At 36.5% G+C, this 21,465-nt stretch overlaps 1 protein-coding gene across 4 annotated transcripts in view; it reads left to right on the top strand.

Annotated features, from left to right (window-relative positions):
- The window catches only part of PDS5A (PDS5 cohesin associated factor A), a 135,528-nt gene that overhangs the window by 49,646 nt on the left and 64,417 nt on the right, over positions 1 to 21,465 (top strand). For all 4 annotated transcript variants that reach the window (XM_008275183.4, XM_070068127.1, XM_008275201.4 and 1 more), the window contains 7 exons: positions 1,497 to 1,623; positions 4,895 to 4,975; positions 7,283 to 7,423; positions 13,271 to 13,386; positions 15,900 to 15,994; positions 18,005 to 18,150; positions 20,365 to 20,516. In XM_008275183.4, the coding sequence (XP_008273405.1) occupies positions 1,497 to 1,623; positions 4,895 to 4,975; positions 7,283 to 7,423; positions 13,271 to 13,386; positions 15,900 to 15,994; positions 18,005 to 18,150; positions 20,365 to 20,516 (858 nt within the window). The remainder of the gene's footprint in view (positions 1 to 1,496; positions 1,624 to 4,894; positions 4,976 to 7,282; positions 7,424 to 13,270; positions 13,387 to 15,899; positions 15,995 to 18,004; positions 18,151 to 20,364; positions 20,517 to 21,465) is intronic.

Here is a 21,465-nt window from a genome sequence, read left to right as displayed (position 1 = left end):
CTTAATTTGAAGAATAACTGAAAAGTAATAAGAAAGAAGACTTGAAAAATTTGTCTTCACCATCTTATTCTTTTTAAAAGATTTATTTATTTATTTATTTGAAAGGCAGAATTACACAGAGAGAAGGAGAGGCAGCGAGAGAGTAGTCTTCCATCCACTGTTTCATTCCCCAGTTGGCTGCAACAGCCGGAGCTGTGCTGATCTGAAGCCGGGAGCTTCTTCTAAGTCTCCCACGTGGGTGCAGGAGCCCACGGACTAGGGCCACCTTTCCCTGCTTTCCCAGGCCATGGCAAAGAGCTGGATCATAAGTTGAGCAGCTGGGACATGAACCAGCGCCCAAATGGGATGCTGGCACTGCAGGTGGTGGCTTTACCATGACGCCACAGTGCTGGCCGCACAATTTTTTTGTTTCCTTAAAATTATAACGCTTTTTGATAAGGATTTGTTTGTTTATTTAAAAGAAAGAGTTACAGACAGAGGAAGAGAGAGATCGATCGATCATCCATCTGTTTCTCACTCCCCAAATGGCCACAAAGGCCAGGGCTGAGCTAGGCTGAAGCAAGGAGCTTCATCTGGATCTCCCATGTGGGTGTTAGAAGCCAAAGCACCTGGGGTATCCTCCACTGTCTTCTCAGGCACCTTGAGCAGGGAGCTGGATCAGAAGTAGAGCAGCTGGGACATAAACTGGCACCCATATGGGATCCCAGCATCACAGGCTAACCCACTAAGCCACAACATTGACCCCATTATATCACCTTTTAATCTTTTTTTTTTTTTTTAATATTTATTTATTTACTTGAAAGAGTTACACAGAAAGAGAAGGAGAGGCACAGAGAGAGAGAGCTTCCATCCACTGGTTCACTCCCCAGTTGGCCACAATGGCCAGTGCTGCGCCGATCCAAAGCCAGGAGCCAGGAACTTCCTCCAGGTCTCCCATGCAGGTGCAGGGGCCCAAGAACTTGGGCCATCTTCCACTGCTTTCCCAGGTCACAGCAGAGAGCCTGATCAGAAGTGGAGCAGCTGGGTCTCAAACTGGCACCCATATGGGATGCCCTCACTGCAGGCAGTGGCTTTACCTGAAGCACAGCACCCGCCCCATCACCTTTTAAGTCTGAGACATATAAGCCAGTGTCCTTTCTTTGAAGCTGACATTTTTATTGGCATTGGTTTAACTCAACACTTGGAATCCTCATTTATAGTATAGAGACTTAATTCATTTTAAGTATCTTCTTTTCTCTTTTTCTTTTTTTTTAAAAAGTCAATAATGTAGAATTCACCTATTAGAAACCAGGGTAGTCTTTTTTTTCTTTTTTAATACTTTACAATAATACCTTTCAGTTGTGCCAATTGTCAACAGAGGGAGAAATGAAATAGGCAAAATTTATTTTGCCATTATTGACACAGTTCCTTCAACTGAAAATCGATTTTTTTGAGATAATTGTTTTAAAAGTGAGAATTTAAATTTTTTTACACCTGAATTTTTTTCTTTTTTTAAGCAATAGCCACAATAAGAAAGTACAAATGCATATGCTGGATTTGATGAGTTCTATCATCATGGAAGGTGATGGAGTTACTCAAGAATTATTGGACTCCATTCTTATTAACCTCATTCCTGCACATAAGGTTTGTATAATGTAAAGATATTAAAGGCTAATATTTAAATTTAGTGCTACATATAAAAATGAATAATTATTTTTGACCATTTGCAGTCAAATGCAGTTCACATTATCACTGTCCAGCCCCACTAAAACATTAGCTTTGTAACTATATTTTCAGATGCATTGCTTACCATTGTATAAGATTTCCCTCAGTTAAGTGCTGTTTACCATTCATAAGCAGTCTTGGATTTATGAACGTTGTGATGTTGTCTTTTGGCTAGTTTAGTTTCCTCTTTATCATAGGTTTAAAACACAAGAGTTTGGATTCCTTTTCAAAATACCTATCCTACCTTTTACATAGGTATTGTCAGAAAAACATTTGAATAGAAGCTAGAGCTGTATGGGTAATGTTAAGATAACAGGGTGATTTAGAGCTAATCATTCCTCTTCATTACCTATTATTTATTTCTTTTTTAAGGCTTTATTTTCTTTGTTTTGAAATGCAGATTTAGAGAGAGAGATCTTCCATCTGGTAGTTCACTTCCCAAATGGCCACAATGGCCAGGGCTGGGTCACGCAGAAGGCAGAAGGCAGAAGCCAGGAGCCAGGAGCTTCTACACTTGGATGTAGAAGCCCAAGGACTTGGCAGTCTTCCTCTGCTTTCTCATTTGCATGAACAGGAATCTGGATTGGAAGTGGTGCAGCTAGGATTTGAACCAGCACCCATATGGGATGCTGGTGTTACAGGCAGTAGCTTAATCTGCTATACCACAACGCCAGCCCCCTTATTTCCTTTTTGTGTTTCTTTCTAGCAGGTTCTCCTAAGAAACTGAAGGACTTATCTCCTCACAAGCTCATCCACTGGGCTTTCCTCAAACCCACTCTGCAGTTGATATTTGCCCCACTGGTTTTTTCCTCAATTGGTTCAGTATCCTATTTTCAGATGCTAGATGAATATATCTAATTACACTTAATTCACAAGAAGAAATGACTCATTTTCAATTCTTCTCATGGCTCTAGTAAATAAAATTTTTTATTTTAAAGATTTTTTTATTATTCGATAGGCAGAGTTACAGAGAGGCAGAGAGAGAGGGAGAGCGCAAGCACTGGATCAGAAGTGGTGCAGCTGGATTCAGACCGGTGCCCACATGGGATGCTTGCACTGCAGGTGGCGGCTTTACCCGCTACACGCTACAACACAGCGCTGGCCCTGTTTGCATGTTATTAATTCAAGTGTACCTATCTTTTTTTTTTTTTTTTTTAAGAATTTTTTATTTATTTGAGAGGAAGAGTTAGAGATCTTCCATCTGCAGGTTCACTCCCTAAATGGCCTCAACAGCTGGAGCTGGGCCGGTCCTAAGCCAGGAGCCGGGTTCTTCTGGGCCTCCCACGGGAATGCCAGGGTCCAAGCACTTGGGCCATCTTCCACTGTTTTCCCGGGCCAGCAACAGGGAGCTGGACCAGAAGTGGAACAGCTGGGACTTGAATTGGTGCCCACATGGCATGCCTGCACAGTGGGAGGCTTAATTTGCTGCACCACAACACCTGTCCCGAACCTGTCATTGATAAAGATTTTGATAATATGACAAAAAGGAGTATATCTCATGCAGAGAAAAACATGGAGAAGAATAGATGGTGTATTTGGCATTTGTGTTATAGCTAAATGAGTGATTGCACTGTCCACAGTTGCAGTTGCCCACAGTGAACTACATTCCACAAGCATTAATTTGAAAGCTACTGAAATAATTCCTAAATTTAGAATTGCACGTTCTGAATACAGTGTTCAAATCTTGTACTAATCTGCTTTGTCTCGCCCATGGATTTTCCCTTTGTTCAGCATATTCACCTGTGTCTGCTGCCTGTCAGTTAATCATTTAGTAGTCATCTCAGCTATCAAACCAACTGTAGAGGCATGCAGTGCTTGTGTTAAAGTAACTGTTATTTTACTGAATAAGTAAATCCAAAAATGCAGTAGTAGTTATGGTGGTAATTCAGAAAGCCAAAGGGGAAGCCTTAAAATACTTTAAGAAAAAGTGAAAGCTCTTCACTTCAGGAAAGGAAAAAAATTCGATGCTGAGGTTGCTAAGATCTATAGTAATTGTGAATAGAAAAAACATAGTACAGGTTGAGCATCCCAAATCTGGAAATCCAAGATGGTTCCCCAGGTGGAAAATTCTGCCACTGACTTAAATGTATGATGACTCTGAGTCAAAACACAGACTAAAGATGCTGTATAAAATTACCTTCAGACTGTATGTCTAAGATGTAATATCCATATTAGAAATTCTAATTCATGTCTGGTCCCAGCAATTTCAGAAAAGTGATACTCAAGCTCTATAAGTAGGGTTTGATACTATTTTTGGTTTCAGGCATCTCCTGAGGGTCTTTAATTTACCCTTTTCAGATCAGCAGTATGGGAGTTCCATTAGGTTTTTTTTTTTTTTTTTTTTTTTGACAGGCAGAGTGGACAGTGAGAGAGAGAGAAAGAGAGAAAGGTCTTCCTTTGCCATTGGTTCACCCTCCAATGGCCGCTGCGGCTGGTGTACCACGCTGATCCAAAGGCAGGAGCCAGGTGCTTCTCCTGGTCTCCCATGGGGTGCAGGGCCCAAGCACTTGGGCCATCCTCCACTGCACTCCCTGGCCACAGCAGAGAGCTGGCCTGGAAGAGGGGCAACCAGGACAGAATCCAGCACCCCGACCGGGACTAGAAACCGGTGTGCTGGCGCTGCAAGGCGGAGGATTAGCCTATTGAGCCGCGGCGCCGGCCTCCATTAGGTTTTATTGGAGTTCAACCATGCTTATTTTTTTCATTTTGTATCTAAATGCTTTTACACTACTACACAAGGGTTATGTAGTTGCAGCAGTGACTGTCACCTATAAAACCTAAAATATTTAGCGTATTTCTTTGCCTAGTTGGCAGAACCCTTTTGAGTTGCTTTCCAAATCTATTCTTCCTCAGAACACAAATTGATTTAACAGTGAAGTGATGAGCATGGTGAATTAGAGATGTTGCCAGTTCATACTGGTTAACAGATACAATCAACAGTCCTTAGGATCCTTAGGTCCATAAAATAGTATATTTGCATTTTTTCTATTATTCAGTTTAATTCACTTTGCAACTTCTGTATTTAAGGTTACTTGAGTTCAAGATACTGGGTAATACCTTGAATGGAATTGGCTTTTTTGCTTGTTTTTTGTTAATGTATTAGTAGATTTGAAGACTACCATATTCTATTAATGTTATCTCACAAATTTATTAATTCATTTTAACTTCACATGTTTTTATTGATTTTCAGAACTTAAATAAACAGTCCTTCGACCTTGCAAAAGTTCTCTTGAAAAGAACAGTCCAGACTATTGAGGCATGCATTGCCAATGTATGTATTTCTGTTTATATTTATTCTGTAGTTGTATAATTAATTCTTAATCCATTGTACAAATGTATTAGAATAGCTCATGTATTAGTTTATTTAGAGTGTAAACAGTTTCATCTGCAAATATGAAAGAACTTGAATACCCATGTGTCACTAAAGTTAGAGAAACGTAGCAAAACTTGATAAGCTTTAAGGTGTTTTAATAATGGTACAAAGTAGTGAAAGTTACTTTATGAAAACTTGGCTACAGCTCCTACCTCTTCTCCCAGATATGCTGATCTCATTCATTGTATCCCTCCATCTTTATGGATCTTTCTCTGTTTTCTTTTTTATGTCTGCTAAGTCATTCTTCTGAAATCTTTTTTTTTTTCTCTTTCTTGAATGGCTGTTAGATAGTAATGAAAATAATTTTAAAAAAGCTTTTTGAATAGAAATTTTTTCTGTTTTTTTTTTTTTTTTTCTGAAAAATTGATCATTTTGGGAAAGTAAAATATTTGTAATTTCATACCATCCTGGTCTCCCACATGGGTAGCTGGAGCCCAAGAAATTTGATCTGCCACTGCTTTCCCAGGAGCATTAGCAGAGTGGCAGGTTGACTAGTAAAATCATGGATTTTAAAATAAAATCAAAGCTTGAGACTAAAAATTTTCTGTGGTCCAAGGAAAGTTTTCTGTATGATGAGAACACAAATTAGCTAAGTTGTTTTATTTTAATAATTAAGATCCCTCGAAATGTCATCTTTAGAACACTATTAACAACCTAATTTTTTTCTTAATAAGTAAATGTCCATTGTATTATTTAAAGTGTTAATAACAAACTTTCATCACAGCTGTTGTATTTAAGACAGTGAAACTACATACTAAGATTTCTTTCTGAGAAAGCTGATGAGCCTGATGTTGTTGAGTAACGTTGAGCATTGTATAGTGCATATTATGAAGACTTGTGAATTAAAGCACTGCTGGTTCAAAGTTAATGATTACAAAGCAAATAAGTATTCACAGTTCAGTTTCTTTTTCATTCCTTGACCTTCTGGTGCTCCATCAATTTTATACATCATCCATTTTATGCTCCATCTATTTTACACATTTGAAGGCTTTGTTCCTTATTCCTTTTTCTCTGCCACCTTTTCTTTTAGCTTCATGTAAAAGTAGTCAAAGTAGTCAAGGTATTACCCCCTCTGGAGCTCCATTGCGGTACTAGACCTAAGGAACCAGTCAGATCAGAACTGAGGAGAGTTTCAAATACACCATCGCAACTCATCATAAACATTTTAACTGTCTGATCCAAGCTTGTGGAGCACACAAATCAGAAAATAATCCCCTTCTTCAGTGTAATTTTTTCCTTTCCTATTTAGTACCATATAATATTCTCCGTTGGAAAGGTGCTTTGTACTGTCCAATCTTTGTGTCAAGTGCCATTTTATACTACTATGAATTCTTGCTCTCCCTTTCCTTCTAAACCATGACTTTCTCTATGTCCTGAAGTTCATTGCATCTTCCCTAGCCCATAATTGAGTATTCAGTGACCTCTAGAGTTTGTCCTTCTGCTTCTCTTGATGTATTTTCAGTAGCATTATGACCCCATTTCTCATTAGCTTTGATAAAATGATTAAAATCCCTCATATTCCAATTGATGAATCCCTGTGTTAGAAGCTTTTTTTTTTTTTTTAAACTCTTCTTTATTAAGGGGTTCAGCTTCATCAGTTTTAAGCTATTCTTTCTGTGCCTGTGCTGCATATGGTAGGACTTCAAGGTGGCTTGTAGCCAATACCAATAGTTTTTCTGTAATACAGAATTTATTTTTCCAGTATCTCAAATAGGGAAAAACTGGAAAAGCTAGACATTGGGCTATTTTGGAGGTTGAGAGCCTTTAGTGCTTTAGGTTTACTAACACAAAGTGCTTCCCTGAAATATACATGAACAGCATAGGTAATTTGGCTTTCTTGTTCAGGTGGCTCAGTTTACTCTGTGAATGTAATCTGTTCAACATCCCAGTTCTGCTTTACTTGTCTCCTTGTAATGTATTTGATGGGATGTTTTATAAAGTTCATGGAGAAGTGAAATTTTAAAATGTTTATTTTGGTGTAGAAAATGTGTTTTCCACATATTTTGGGGTACCTTTGTGTTATCTTGAGATTTATTTCTTCTGTTACTTAGATGACTCATCATATAGTAATTTAATCACTTCCTCTATGTCATCCCTTCAATAGTATATGTAATGCCTGATTATTTTTTTTTTAAATCGTACACTAATGGAAAATTTGAAATTTTATATGAAATACTTTATTTTTGTTTTTACTGTCTCCTATAGTTTTTCAATCAAGTCCTGGTGCTGGGAAGATCATCAGTAAGTGATTTGTCAGAACATGTGTTTGATCTGATTCAGGAACTTTTTGCTATAGATCCTCATTTATTGTTATCTGTCATGCCCCAGCTTGAATTCAAACTGAAGGTAGGATTGACTGATTTTCAAACCCTTTAAATGTTCAAGAAAAAATGTGTATCAGATAGTTTTTGTATAACTGTAGAAAAATTAAATCTGAGTTAAATTGATTATACTTGTTTATAAATTTTTTAATCATTTGAATAAAATAATATTTCTTGTGGACAAAAAGAGAATTATAGAATTTCAGTATATCTAGTTAAATATCCACTGATAAACAGTGATACAATTAATAGAAATGGTATTACATTAGACATTTTAATATATTATTAAGAGATATTTATGATAACTGTTTTTAAAACATCAAAAGATTTTTTTAAGATTTGTTTATTTTTAGTTTATTTGGAAGGCAGAGTTACAGAGAGAGGTAGAGAAAGAGAGGTCTTCCATCTAATGGTTCAATCCCCAAATGGCTGCAACTACCAGAGCTGGGCCAAGCCGAAGCCAGGAGCCAGGAGCTTCTTCCAGATCTCCCATGTGGGTGCAGAAGCCCCAGTACTTGGGCCATCCTCTACTGCTTTCCCAAACATATTAGCAGGGAGCTGAATTGGAAGTAGAGCAGCTGGGACTTGAACCAGCACCCATGTGGGATGCTGGTGCTGCAAGCTGGGGCTTTAACCTGCTGTACCATAGCCCCAGCCCCCGAAGGATTCTTAATTTGGGCTCCAAGGGAGTTGATCATAACTTTGAGTCAGTATAGGTCTAGGACAGAAATTTTATATAACTTTTTGAGAGTGCTTTTTTTTTAATAGCCAGCTAAGCAAGGAATTCTTCAAGAAAAATATGAAAAACTTATGCTCAACCCTGACTTCTAGCCAAACTACAGAAGATAACACCTTATGTTTGCCTACTATTTTTTACTTTTGTAAGACTTATTTGATCCATAAGACAAACTGTGATATAATTAAAACCAACATTACAGTTTGGATTTTTGAGATGAAATGCTTCAGATATTTTGCCCCTAACATAGTTAAACCAGATTTAAGGTTAAAACTCAGATTTTCAAACACTTAAAACTTGTATACATAATTGAGTTGTCTGTATTGTCCTTATTAAAAGCATTTGCTATTTATATAGGTTGAGCATCACAGATCCAAAAATCCCAAATATTCCAAAACCAAAACTTTTTGAGCACTGACGTGATGGCACAAGAGGAAAACTCTACCCTTGATTTTATCATGTGGTGTGTCTTAGTCAAAATAAAAGCTTCATAAAAATTGCATGAAATTACTTCAGACTATATGAAAAGGTGTTTGAATAAGACATAAGTGATTTTTTTGTGTTTAGACTTGAGTAACATCCCCAAGATATTTCATAATATATATCCAAATATCCCAAAATCTGAATTCTTAAACATTTGTTATTCTAAGCATTTCATATGAGTGATACTTAACCTGTGTTAGAAAGGATGTCAGACCAATAAGGGTTTTTTCTTTTTTTAAGATTTTTTATTTACTTGAAAGGCAAAGTTGCAGAGAGGCAGAGGCAGAGAAAGAAACAGAGAGAGGTCTTCCATCTGCTGGTTCACTCCCCAAATGACTGCAACAGCCAGAGCTAAGCTGATCCAAAGCCAGGAACCAGGAGCGTCTTCTGGGTTTCCCACGGGAGTGCAGGGGCCCAAGCTCTTGGGCAATCTTCCACTGTCCTCCCAGGCCATAGCAGAGCTGGACTGGAAGTGGAGCACCTAGGACTCTATCCAGCACCCATATGGGATCTTGGCACTGCAGGTGGCAGTTTTACCCACTATGCCGCAGCACTGTCCCCAAGAGTTTTTTGTAAGAAACAATGGTTGTAGGGAAAAATATTATAGAAAATAAGATTTCATTTTCTTACCATTAAAGAGTTTATTGTGACAACAGTCTGAAGATGTTTCTGTAATAAGTTATTTCAAAATATAGGCATTAAAATATTCCCCCCAATCTGTCCTGGAGTCTGTATATATAACGTCAAATCTCTTTAGCCCTTAGATGAATCTCTCACTGGAGAATGGGGGCACAACATTAGGAACCAGATTGTGGACTTAATGTAAACTGAAGGAAGTTATTGTAAACTGTGGCTTTTCCCCAAAATGGGTTTTGTTTGATTCATTTTATTTTTAGATCATAATGATGTTTTTCACTTGTTACTTGCCCACAATTAATGAGTTAACTTAAAAAATGAAAGGATTTTACTTTTAAGGTTCAGGTATATAAGTTTTCATTTTTTTTTTTTTTTTTTTTAAGAAAATCAGAAGATCTGACAATATTGGGCCCTTATTTCGTACATGATAACAAAGTGGTAGTAGAATTTGTGTAATATCGGCTTTTTTTTTTTTTTAATGCATAGGCCATTCTTGCTTGACTGCCCCCCCCCCTTTTTTTTTATAGATTTATTTATTTATTTGAAAGTCAGAGTTACACAGAGAGAGGAGAGGCAGGGAGAGAGAGAAAGAGAGGTCTTCCATCAGATGGTTCACTCCCCAGATGGCTACAACGGCTGGAGCTGTGCCAATCCGAAGCCAGGAGCCAGGAGCTTCTTCCGGGTCTCCCATGCGGGTGCAGGGGCCCAAGGACTTGGGCCATTTTCTACTGCTTTCCCAGGCCATAGCGGAGAGCTGGATTGGAAGTGGAGCAGCCGGGTCTCGAACCGGCGCCCATATGGGATGTTGGCGCTTCTGGCCAGGGCATTAACCCACTGCACCACAGAGCCGTCCTCAATAGCGGCTTCTTAAATGGGTTATGAACTTGTCATAGTTCCAGTTATTCCTTTGTGTTATACCAACTCTTCACTGATAGATTTTATAACCATGTTACAAAGGAAAATGACTATGAAATTTTTTCAGAAATTTCTTAATTCCTTTTTTAAGAGATTAACACAGTAGTCAATGCTATGGCATTGTGCTCTCTTTAAAGACAATGTATTTAACGCAAGGCCAAGCCAGTAAGTTTTATATTTTCCTTTGTTTTTAGATTTAAAATATACTGAAATAATACTGTGTCCAAATAAAACATTTATTAATGGAATATTTTCTTTATTACCTTACAATTAGTATATCACTTGTATTTTGTTTGTTCCTTACTGCAACCCTAGATTTACTGGTATAAGTTTTCTCATTCCAAATGAAGAAGCAGAGGTATAGATTAATTTAGGTATATAGATACGTAGACACAGTTTAGGTATATATATATATATAGGTATAGTTTAGGTAAATATATATAGATATATATATATGAATGATTAGGCTGCAGTTTTGTCACTAATATGTGCTAAGCAGATAGGCTAGGAAGTTATGACTGTGATGATTTTCTGTAGTTTTTTTAAAATACTTATTTGAAAAGTAAAAATACAGAGAGAAGGAGAAAGCAAGAGAGAGAGAAATGTCTTCCATCCTCTGGTTCATTCCCCAGATGGCCACAGCAGCTGGGGCTGAATTAGGCTGAAGCCAGGAGCTTCTTCTAGGTGTCCCACGTGGGTACCGTGGCCCAAGTACTTGGGCCATCTGCTGCTGCTTTCCCTAGGCATGTTAGCAGGGAGATGGATCAGAAGTGGAGCAGCCAGGACTTGAACCGGTGTCCACATGGGATGCCTGCACTGCAAGCCCTGGCCCCTGTAGTGGTATTTCTCTTTTTTTTTTTTTTCTTTCTTTCTTTCTTTCTTTCTTTTTTTTTTTTGACAGGCAGAGTGGACAGTGAGAGAGACAGCGAGAAAGGTCTTCCTTTGCCGTTGGTTCACCCTCCAATGGCCGCTGTGGCCAGTGTGCTGCAGCTGACGCACCATGCTGATCCAAAGGCAGGAGCCAGGTGCTTCTCCTGGTCTCCCATGGGGTGCAGGGCCCAAGTACTTGGGCCATCCTCCACTGCACTCCCGGGCCACAGCAGAGAGCTGGCCTGGAAGAGGGGCAACCGGGACAGAATCCAGTGCCCCAACTGGGACTAGAACCCGGTGTGCCAGCGCCGCAAGGCAGAGGATTAGCCTAGTGAGCCGCGGCGCCAGCCAATGTAGTGGTATTTCTTAATCATACAGTTATAATTGTTTACATTTATAGTTCATAGTCCTTGGTTACAGGCCTCTGGGAACAATAAAAATGTTGGTGAAAATGTTTCAAAGTAACAACTTACTTGGTTTTACTGTATTATGTTCTGTTACACCTTGCTATATCTGTAATTTACTTATGTGTGTCCACAGAATAAACAAGTATTTAAGGAGCACACCAGAATAGTGCTGCTTTGTAGCCATGGCCATAATTATCAAGAAAATTTTCACAGTTAACATTTAAAACACTTACAGGTGCAAGGAGAGAGATTTATATTTATTCCTCAGATTTAAAAAAACGTTTTAATGCAGTCATTAAGTTTTCACCGTCAGTTGTTCTAGGTTAATTACTTGGCAGTTAGAGACAGTAGTTGTGTTAAGCTACCTGTTCTGTCTGGGATTGCTCAGAAATGAAAACTAGTGTGGCTTTATTGCATTTCTTTTAGGGAGTCATTGGTTAATTTTTAATGCAGAATTTCTCATTTTACCTTCTCTCAATTAGTAAAATATGTGTGTATTTATAATTTAGACAGTATATAGTGTATCATACTAGTTAACTGCGGTTATTGATAGTACTGTTATTCTGCATTGTTATTTGAGAAAAATTGTCAATCATTTCTGTCATTCATAATTTTAAATGTTAAAGCTTGATATAATTTTAATTTTTACACTGTTGGATTGTGTCTTTTTTACCACAAAACCCTTGTTCTTGAGAATTAAAATATTGATAAAGAAGAAATTATATTCTATGCTTTTATTTTAACCTTGTCCACAAAATTTATTGGATATCGGACAGTGCTTTAGATATACATTGTATATCTAACCTAAAAAAATTAATGATGAGTTTTAAGTATTGCATTTATTGTCCTTGTGAATATAACTCAGTCTGGTATTTAAAAAAAAATGGCCTCTAACAAAAAGTACCAAATTTTGCTTTTTTATAGTGTTCAACTTATAGTACTCTTAGATGCATCTTAAAGTTTTTGTTCAGCTAATAAAAATGAATATTTTTGAATTATGAAATTCTTCAATATCATGTTCTCCAGTGCATTGAGATCCTCGATTAGAATTTTGGATATCAAAACTTTAAGTGATCTGTGTGTTTTTTTCTGAACTTAAATTGCACAACATATTTCTTTTTTTTTTTTTTTTTAAAGATGTTATTTATTTATTTGACAGGTAAGAGTTATAGACAGTGAGAGGGAGAGACAGAGAGAAAGGTCTTTCTTCCGTTGGTTCACTTCCCAGATGGCCGCAATGGGCCAGAGCTGCGCCGATCCAAAGCCAGGAGCCAGGTGCTTTTTCCCGGTCTCCATTGTAGGTGCAGGGCCCAAGCACTTGGCCCATCCTCCACTGCTTTCCCAGGCCACAGCAGAGAGTTGGATCCGAAGAGGGGCAGCCGGGACTAGAACCGGCGCCCATATGGGATGCCTGCAACGCAGGCAGAGGATTAACTTACTGCGCCACAGCACCAGCCCCAAACAGATTTCTAATAATGAAACTTATTAGAGTGGGAATTATTTGCAGGCTTGTCCTTCATAGTTTTTCGAGGGCTAATGAACAGTGTTCCTTTGTCTTAATATTTGTACAAGGTCTACACCAAGGTGTAGATAGCAAATAAGCAGTGAAGGAGGCCTAAAGTAACAGCTGGGAGAGTTTGAAGTAAGAGCAAAGTACCAGATGATCCACCATGGAATCAAATCAATTTCTGCATTTTAAATGACCACATATGCTATTTTGAAGTTCTAATCATTTTAAGCAGAAATACGGATTGTGTCTTATGAATATTGATAATATTTTCTGTAAGTTGATGAATAAAATTTGGGCCTCATTCTCTTTTCTCAGAGCAATGACGGGGAAGAGCGATTAGCTGTTGTTCGGCTTCTAGCTAAATTGTTTGGCTCTAAAGATTCTGATTTGGCAACGCAGAATCGTCCTCTTTGGCAGTGTTTTCTTGGACGGTAAGAGAACTATATTTTATATACATTTTCTTGTATATTTTAGAAGCTAGTCAATAACTTCAAGTTGATGAAAACCATACATATCAAAACTTGCTAACTGTTGGTTTTCTTGGTATTTGTGTTGTAGTCTTTGTTGGAGAACAAGTTGTAGGGACAAATTTTTTTAGTGGGGGGACAAATTTTTTATAAAGCAAGCTTCTTGTCTTTTCTAATATTACTAGAATAAAGAGATGGACAATATCCCAAGTTCTTAAATTTTTAAATCATGAAACTGAAGACATACTAGTGCAATTTTTAAGAATCCCTGTCATCAGTCCACAAACTCATTCATTTACTACTGTTTGTCTTGTGTCTGTAGATTATCTAATTGCTTAATATGCTTTTAACTAATTTTATTTAATTGTATGTTTTTAAAATGGAAAGTATAATTTTCTTCAACTTGAATAATTTTTAATTATTTTCTGAAGAACTATTACGTTTTTAAGGACTTATTAAATTCTTCCTTATGTTTCTTTTGCTTAAAAAATAAATATTTAGTATTAGTATTCTGGAGAACATTTGAGATTCACCATTGTTTAGTTCAACTGATTTGGAGAATGGATTCAGAATTTCATTACAATAAATTCATAATAGTCCTTTATAGTAATAATCTTAGTTTCTGAAAAGTCTCAGTGACATAATATCTCAGGAGTAGTTTTTCAGGAGACCATTTTAAAGATCTTGATTGTAATAAGTGCTGATTATTCGTTTTCACATAATTAAATTTGACTCTATAAGAGTTGAGAATAGAGGGAAGGAAGCAACTGTACTTAGATACAAAGGAGGAATTTTGTATAGCAGTGATTGACATCAGTGTTTGTTGTGTGTCAGTTAAGCAAAAATGCAAGGCTTCATTTTTTACCTGAGTTGTGAAAATGAAATAAACCTTAAGCTTTTTATTCATCATTTTACATTGACTAATAACTTTTTGATGAGTCTTATTCACAGAAACAAAAAAGTATTAGTCTTTCGTACTGTATTGTTTTCCTTATTTTATAGCATTTAGTCTTGTAAATTACATTGTAATTTATTTGATCATAAATACTAAAGTTGTGTCCATCATTGTGGCATAATGGGTAAAGCTGCTGCCTGTGACACTGGCATCCCATACGGATAGCAGTTCATGTCCTGGCTCTTTCACTTCTGTTCGAGCTCCCTGCTCCTGGCCTGGGAAAGCGATGAAAGATGGCCCAAGTACTTGAACCCTGTTAACCATATGGGAGACCCAGGTGAAGCTCCTGGCTTTGGCCTGACTCAGCCGTAACCATTGTTGCCATTTGGAGAGTGTACCTATAATCAGAAGATTCTGTCTGTCTATCTCTCATTGTCTTGTCTTCTCTCTGACTCTTTCAAATAAATCCTTAAAAAATAAATAAATAATGTTTAAGTTTTTCTGTTTGTTATTTTAAATCATAAGTGCAGGATTTTATTGAACTATGACAAATATCTGAATAAGAATGTAGGAGACCATAAATACTTCATATTTTTTCAGCAAGTTCAGTTTACTTGAAAAATATGATTTTCTGCTATTTAAAATCAAATTATTTACCATTAAATATATTTTAACAGTTGCCTACTTGCTTTTAAAAATTTGATATTGCTGGTCTTACCCTTATTATTCTTATCCTTATGTAACAGTACATATTTGATATTATAGAATCCTTACTATGCACTAGACCTTCAAAACAGAGCACTTTAATACAAGTTGTTCCTAAGCAGATAAACTTTTGTGATGAGGCAGTGTGACTCACACATTTTATATACTTGTGTTTAAAACAGTGTATCTGCCTTTTATATATGATTTGCTTTCTACCTCAAATTTCCCAATATTTTTTCTTATAAAATTTTTTTAAACAGGTTTTTTTTATGCTTTGAATTTTTTTTAAAGATTTATTCATTTATTTGAAAGGGAAAGAGAAGGAGAGACAGAGAACAAAGGTTCTTCCGTCTGCTCGTTCACTCCCCAAATGACTACAATGGCCAGGGCTGGACCAGGCTGGAGCCAGGAGCTTCTTCGGGTCTCTCACATGGATACAGGGGACCCAAGTACTTGGGCCACCTTCCGCTGCTTTACCAGGAACACTTCAGGGAGCTGGATTGGAAGTTGATCAGCTGCAGGCAGAAGCTTAACCTTCTAAACCACAGCCCCAGCCCCTGAATTATTATTTATTTATTCATTTTTTTACTGTCAGTATAATTTTAAAATCTCAAACTTTCAGGTCTTGGAGAGTAGTTTTGGTTCCGAGTGTGCTTATACTGTTTTTGTTTTAGCATGTTAAATTCTGTTTTTGAAAATGTTTTTGTAAAATTAATTTGTTTCCTTTGTACTTTTTTATTTAGAACATATTAGCTGTCATTATAACACACTTTTCTAATAAGTAATTGTTTAAAGGCATTTACACATTAAATATACCTGATTTGAAAATAATTATTTGCCTTGGAATTAGTAAATTGGTAAATTTTTTTCTATGTAGATTTAATGACATTCATGTTCCTGTAAGATTAGAAAGTGTGAAATTTGCCAGCCACTGTTTAATGAATCACCCGGATTTAGCAAAGGATCTCACAGGTAAGCTACATGGTTTAATACAAATACTATAGTAATCACATATTTTTGATGTAGCTTGTAACCTAACTTCTGTTTTTTAAATAGATTTTAGCTGTTTTTAAGCTTGCATTCCTAAAGGACTGAGAGTTGATTTAATGCTTATGTAATAAAATTGTATTTTAAATGCAATTTTCATATTTTAATCCTGAAATTTTTTGTAAATCATTGTTTGAGGAAGTAGAGTATTCCCTATGACATGGAATTTAGGCACAAATCATTGAATCTATATGACTAAATGTAGTGATTAACAAGTGGGAAAGTGATGATCTTCTGGACTAGACTAGAATTTCTTATTCTTCATGTGAACCTAGAATCTTTAAACCTATACCTTTGGAATTGACCATGAGGCATTGCAGGTTACGCTGCTTCCTGCAATGCCAGCACCCCTTATGGGTGCTGGTTGAGTCCCAACTGCTCCACTTCTGGTCCAACTCCCTGCTAATGACCTGGGAAAGCAGTGAAAGATGGTCCTGGTGCCTGGGCCTCTGAACCCATGTGGGAGACCCCAACGAAGCTCCTAACTTCGAACCTATCCTTTGGTATCAACAAGTAAGTGACTTCTGTCAAAATGGTATTGTTGCCGGCGCCGCGGCTCAATACGCTAATCCTCTGCCTTGTGGCGCCGGCACACCGGGTTCTAGTCCCAATCAGGGCTCCGGATTCTGTCCCGGTTGCCCCTCTTCCAGGTCAGCTCTCTGCTGTGGCCAGGGAGTACAGTGGAGGATGGCCCAAGTGCTTGGGCCCTGCACCCCATGGGAGACCAGGAGAAGCACCTGGCTCCTGCCTTTGGATCAGCACGGTGCGTCGGCTGCAGCGCGCTGGCTACAGCGGCCATTGGAGGGTGAACCAACGGCAAAGGAAGACCTTTCTCGCTGTCTCTCTCACTGTCCACTCTGCCTGTCCAAAAAAAAAAAAAAGGTATTGTTTACCAAGAAGCACAAGAAATAACTTTTTTTGTTTTGTATTGTGAAGTGTTTAGGGATTTTTTTAGGACTTAGGGAGCATTATTCTGGGTTTTGTTTTTTTTACCTGAAAGTGTGACAGAGAGGAAGGGAGAAATAACCTGAAAAAGCTGGGGCTAAGCCAAGCCAAAGCCAGAACCAACAACTTTTTCTAGGTCTGTCATGGAGGGTGTTAGGAACCCAAGGACTAGCCAGTCACCTACTGCCTGGGGCACATCAGCAAGAAGCTGCATGGGAAGTGGGATAGCTGGGACTCGGTATGGGATGTTGATGTCTCAAGCAACAGCTGAAGCGGACATGCCACAATTCCAGCCCCTATTCGATGCACAGGTGTATACATTATAAACTAACTTGCTTAGGCATTTTAATATTTTTCTTTTAAGTCCTTTTTTTGTAACTGAAATTTCAAGTTATGTAAATCAGATACTGTATGGAATATAACTTTCCCAGCATAATTTTTGTAAAACATGTTATTTATTAAGGTGCATCTGTGTAATAAATGCAGGTTTGTGATTGTGTGGAGTACTGTTGCCTTTAAAAATGATTTTAATTCATGCCATATTTTGTAAACATTGTTTTAGTAGACAAAAGCCCAAAGGGGTCTGGCATTGTGGCTCAGTGGGTAAAGTTGTTGCCTGCAATACAGGCAATCCATTTGGACACTAGTTCATGTCCTGGCTGCTACAGTTCTGATCCAGGTCCTTGTTAATGGCCTGAGAAGGCAGCGGAAGATGGTCCTAATGCTTGGACCCTTGCATCCATGTGGGAGACCTGGATGAAGCTCCTGGCTTCAGCCTGGCCCTTCCCTGGCTGTTGTGGACATTTTGGGTGTAAACTAGCAAATCGAAGATTTTCTGTCTCTATATATCCCTCTCTGTGTCTCTAACTCTTTCACATAACTAAACAAAATTTTTTTAAGTTCAAAGCAATAGTCTTTTCTCTGTCATTCTAAATTTTGACAAATTGCATAGCTAACATTTAGCTTAAGCTTTTTTTTCTCTTATTACAGAATATTTGAAGGTTAGATCACATGATCCAGAAGAAGCTATTCGTCACGATGTCATTGTTACTATAATAACAGCTGCCAAAAGAGACCTTGCCTTAGTAAATGATCAATTGCTTGGCTTTGTAAGAGAAAGAACACTGGATAAACGGGTAAAATCTGAGGAATTTTATTCTTCTGTAACTTTCTGTATTTAAATTGTTTGCTAAATACAGTTATTATTTTCTATTTAAAGTCAATTCTGAAAATCAAATGAATAACTGCTAAATAAAGAGCTGTTAATTTGTATATTTCTTGTGTATCTTTTAATTATCAGTAAATACATTTGATTCTATTGTTATTCAGATCTTAGACATATATACTCTTAGAGTATAGCTTGAATGAAAGAGCGGCTAAATCAAGGTTTTATTCTGTTTTTTTCACATACATGATGATTTTCAAAAGTATATTAATCACCTATATTTATGTCCTATGCTTAACCTTTCAAATATGATTTTCTTAATATAACTTTGAATGTGTTTTTCATTGATCTAAAAGAAAATCATACATCCTAAGGAAGTGATGTTTCCATTTTCCTTTGCAAAGCTAAGGGCAGTTTCTGTTTTGTGTTTTACTTTTCATGCAGTTTCCTCTATTTGATGCTGTTAAAAATATGGATTAATAAGGAAAATAGTCCTAAGAATACCAGTAACAATTGCTAAGGAGCACAAACGTATTTCAAAATGTTTGTGGAAATGAGATTAAGACATTTATTTTAATGTAAAATGATATTCATGCATGATATTTTTTAATATCCATTTTATATGAAAGTTTTGGATGTTCCATCTATGCATAGATTTCAAAATTATTTCGCATCCAAGTACATATAATCCTTAGTTTTATTTTCCAAGGGTTTTTGTAATGCTCCTTCATCAAAAAAGCCATAACCAGGCATACAAAGATGGCTTAGTGGACCTCTACTTACATCTTTAACAGTGACTGTCAAACAGTGTGCTGTTTGAGGCATAGTTAGAACTGTCTAACCTGTGGAAATGTGTTATATACTCATAATTTCAGAGTAAGAAAGCAAATATAGGAATAGATACTTTCCTTTAAAATACTCATAGGAGAATCTTAAAAAAATACATAACATAATCATATGAGGCAGGTTTTTTTTTTTTTTGAGTGAACATTTGACTTGTTCAATGTATAATTCTAATGTTGAAGATTTTTTTCTTTTAGTCCTAATTTAAATGAAATGAGTCTCTACTTAGTAATAAGTTGGCCTTACTTTGTATTCCTTCCTTGTAAAATATTACTACTTGTGTGATTTCCTCCTTTTTGAAATATCTCACTCCCATAAATATTGATTTCACAATCTCAACAAGAGTTGAGTAAATTATTCTCCCCAAACAGCATGTTATAATCCTAAAAGTATCCACTGGGTATTTTTGTACTCGAATTGTGGCAGAGTTAGAGGGCCATTGTTACAGTATTTCTGCACTATAGAAGTTGGGGACAAAGATTAATTTTAGATTTCAGTGCTCACACATTTTTGTTTCAAAATGTCAAAATAAATCTTTTAACCTGTTGCACGGAAATGAAATTTCATTCCATGTACTAACGAACAATGAAATGACATAAAAATTTTTAAGAAGTACTGAAGTACATTAACCAAAATCAGTATACTCCCATTTTTTGAGACATAATTATTTTCTTTTCTTTTCTTTCTTTTTTTTTTTTTTTTTTTACATCTTAAGATGATTCTCACTCTAGGTTTATGTGGCCTCCTCCCTTGTCCTTCTCCCCTACCTTTCTTTTCTCCTCTAGTAAATATTGCCAAACTTTAAAAGATCTTCCACTGACTAGAACATGGTTAGGCAAATCTATATTTATGTTCCATGTAAAATAATCACACAGGTTCTTTCCAATTTAGTAATTTCATAATTCTTGGGACTGAGCTTTATTTTTCTTATATTAGGTTAATGTCAAGAAGAATGTAACTAGGAGCTAAGACATTCCAGGTGATAAGACTTATATGTGGAGAGAATAATACCCTTTGCCTTCTACCTTTTAATCAGTTCTAAAACTTGGCCAACATGTTCTTAGAATTGAATTAAATCTTCTATAAAAATTTGCTATTTGGCTTTGAGAGAAATAAAACAGTGACCAGTATTTGTGAATTTTCTAAAGCAGACTGGTTTCTAAAGACACAAACTCAAAATATGTAAAGCGATTTGACAAAGCCTCTTATAAAGAGAAATACTGTGCCAGTTTATATATGCATGTAAGACTGATTTTTACAATCTAGTGAAACCATGACAATTTTTGCAAATTAGCATGAAATTTTGATATCTTGCTCTTCTAATAAAGATTATACTTTTTAGTGGCGAGTAAGAAAAGAAGCTATGATGGGTCTGGCTCAACTTTATAAGAAATACTGTCTACATGGTGAAGCAGGAAAGGAAGCTGCAGAAAAAGTCAGCTGGATAAAGGACAAACTTTTGCATATTTATTATCAGAACAGCATCGATGACAAGTAAGTCTTAATATGTTGGTAGAAAGGTTAAATCCAAAATTGCTTTAACTTTGTAAATAAAAAAAATTTTAATATTTCCTTCTTATGTTTAAAAGTCATTTTATGCATATTTGTTTATATCGTGTTTCAGTAATTGTATCCAAAATTGAAAGGTGGTACAATAATAGTGAAATGAGAATGAATTGTGGAATGTAACAGTAAAAGAGACCAATTGTTCACTCTGTCCCTTACTAGATGTATGTCCTCGCACAAGTCATTTAACTTCTGTGTACCTCAGTTTTATAGGAAAAGGCGTAATAATGCCTTTCTTACAGGATTGTCATGTGGATTAAATAAAATAATGAATACATAGTTCCATAGCGTGATGCCTGGCAATGGAGCACTAGTCAGTAATTCCTGGTTATTAGCTTTCTTTTTGTAACACTATGACTAGCAATAGAAGAATTTCTAAATTTTAATTTTTTAAATATTAAGTTAATTCTATATTGCATTGTATTAATGATACTTGTTTTGTGCAACATGCTTTGTAACATTTTATTGAAATGCTGAACGTGGACATCAACAGATGGATATTTCACTGGTTAATGACATTTTTTTTCTTGTTCTGGTGATACCAAATAATTAGATGCAAGCTTAGTAAGAAGAATATTTCAGTGTTAGTAAGAAATTCAGATTATGCAAAGAAGATCAAATGTACATAAGAACAGCTAATTTCAGAATGTATCATGAAGGGAAATCTCCCTGTTTTTACTACTTAATAGCATGGGAGAAAGGAGATGAACTGAGTTTCTTGAGAATTAGCTGTATTTGGAATCATAGCTATGTATGTATTGTTACCTAGTTTGGTATAGTTTTAGATTGCAGAAGAATACATGGAACAGCCTAGCTTAGCACCCTGTGCTTAGGAATAATATTTAATCCTTTTAGAACAAATATTTTATTGCTGGCA

This window comes from Oryctolagus cuniculus, chromosome 2 (genome assembly GCF_964237555.1).
Source record: "Oryctolagus cuniculus chromosome 2, mOryCun1.1, whole genome shotgun sequence".
NCBI classification, from domain to species: Eukaryota; Metazoa; Chordata; class Mammalia; order Lagomorpha; family Leporidae; genus Oryctolagus; species Oryctolagus cuniculus.
The sequence above is the reverse complement of the archived record's forward strand: the minus strand, read 5'-3'. Positions and strand labels throughout refer to the sequence as shown.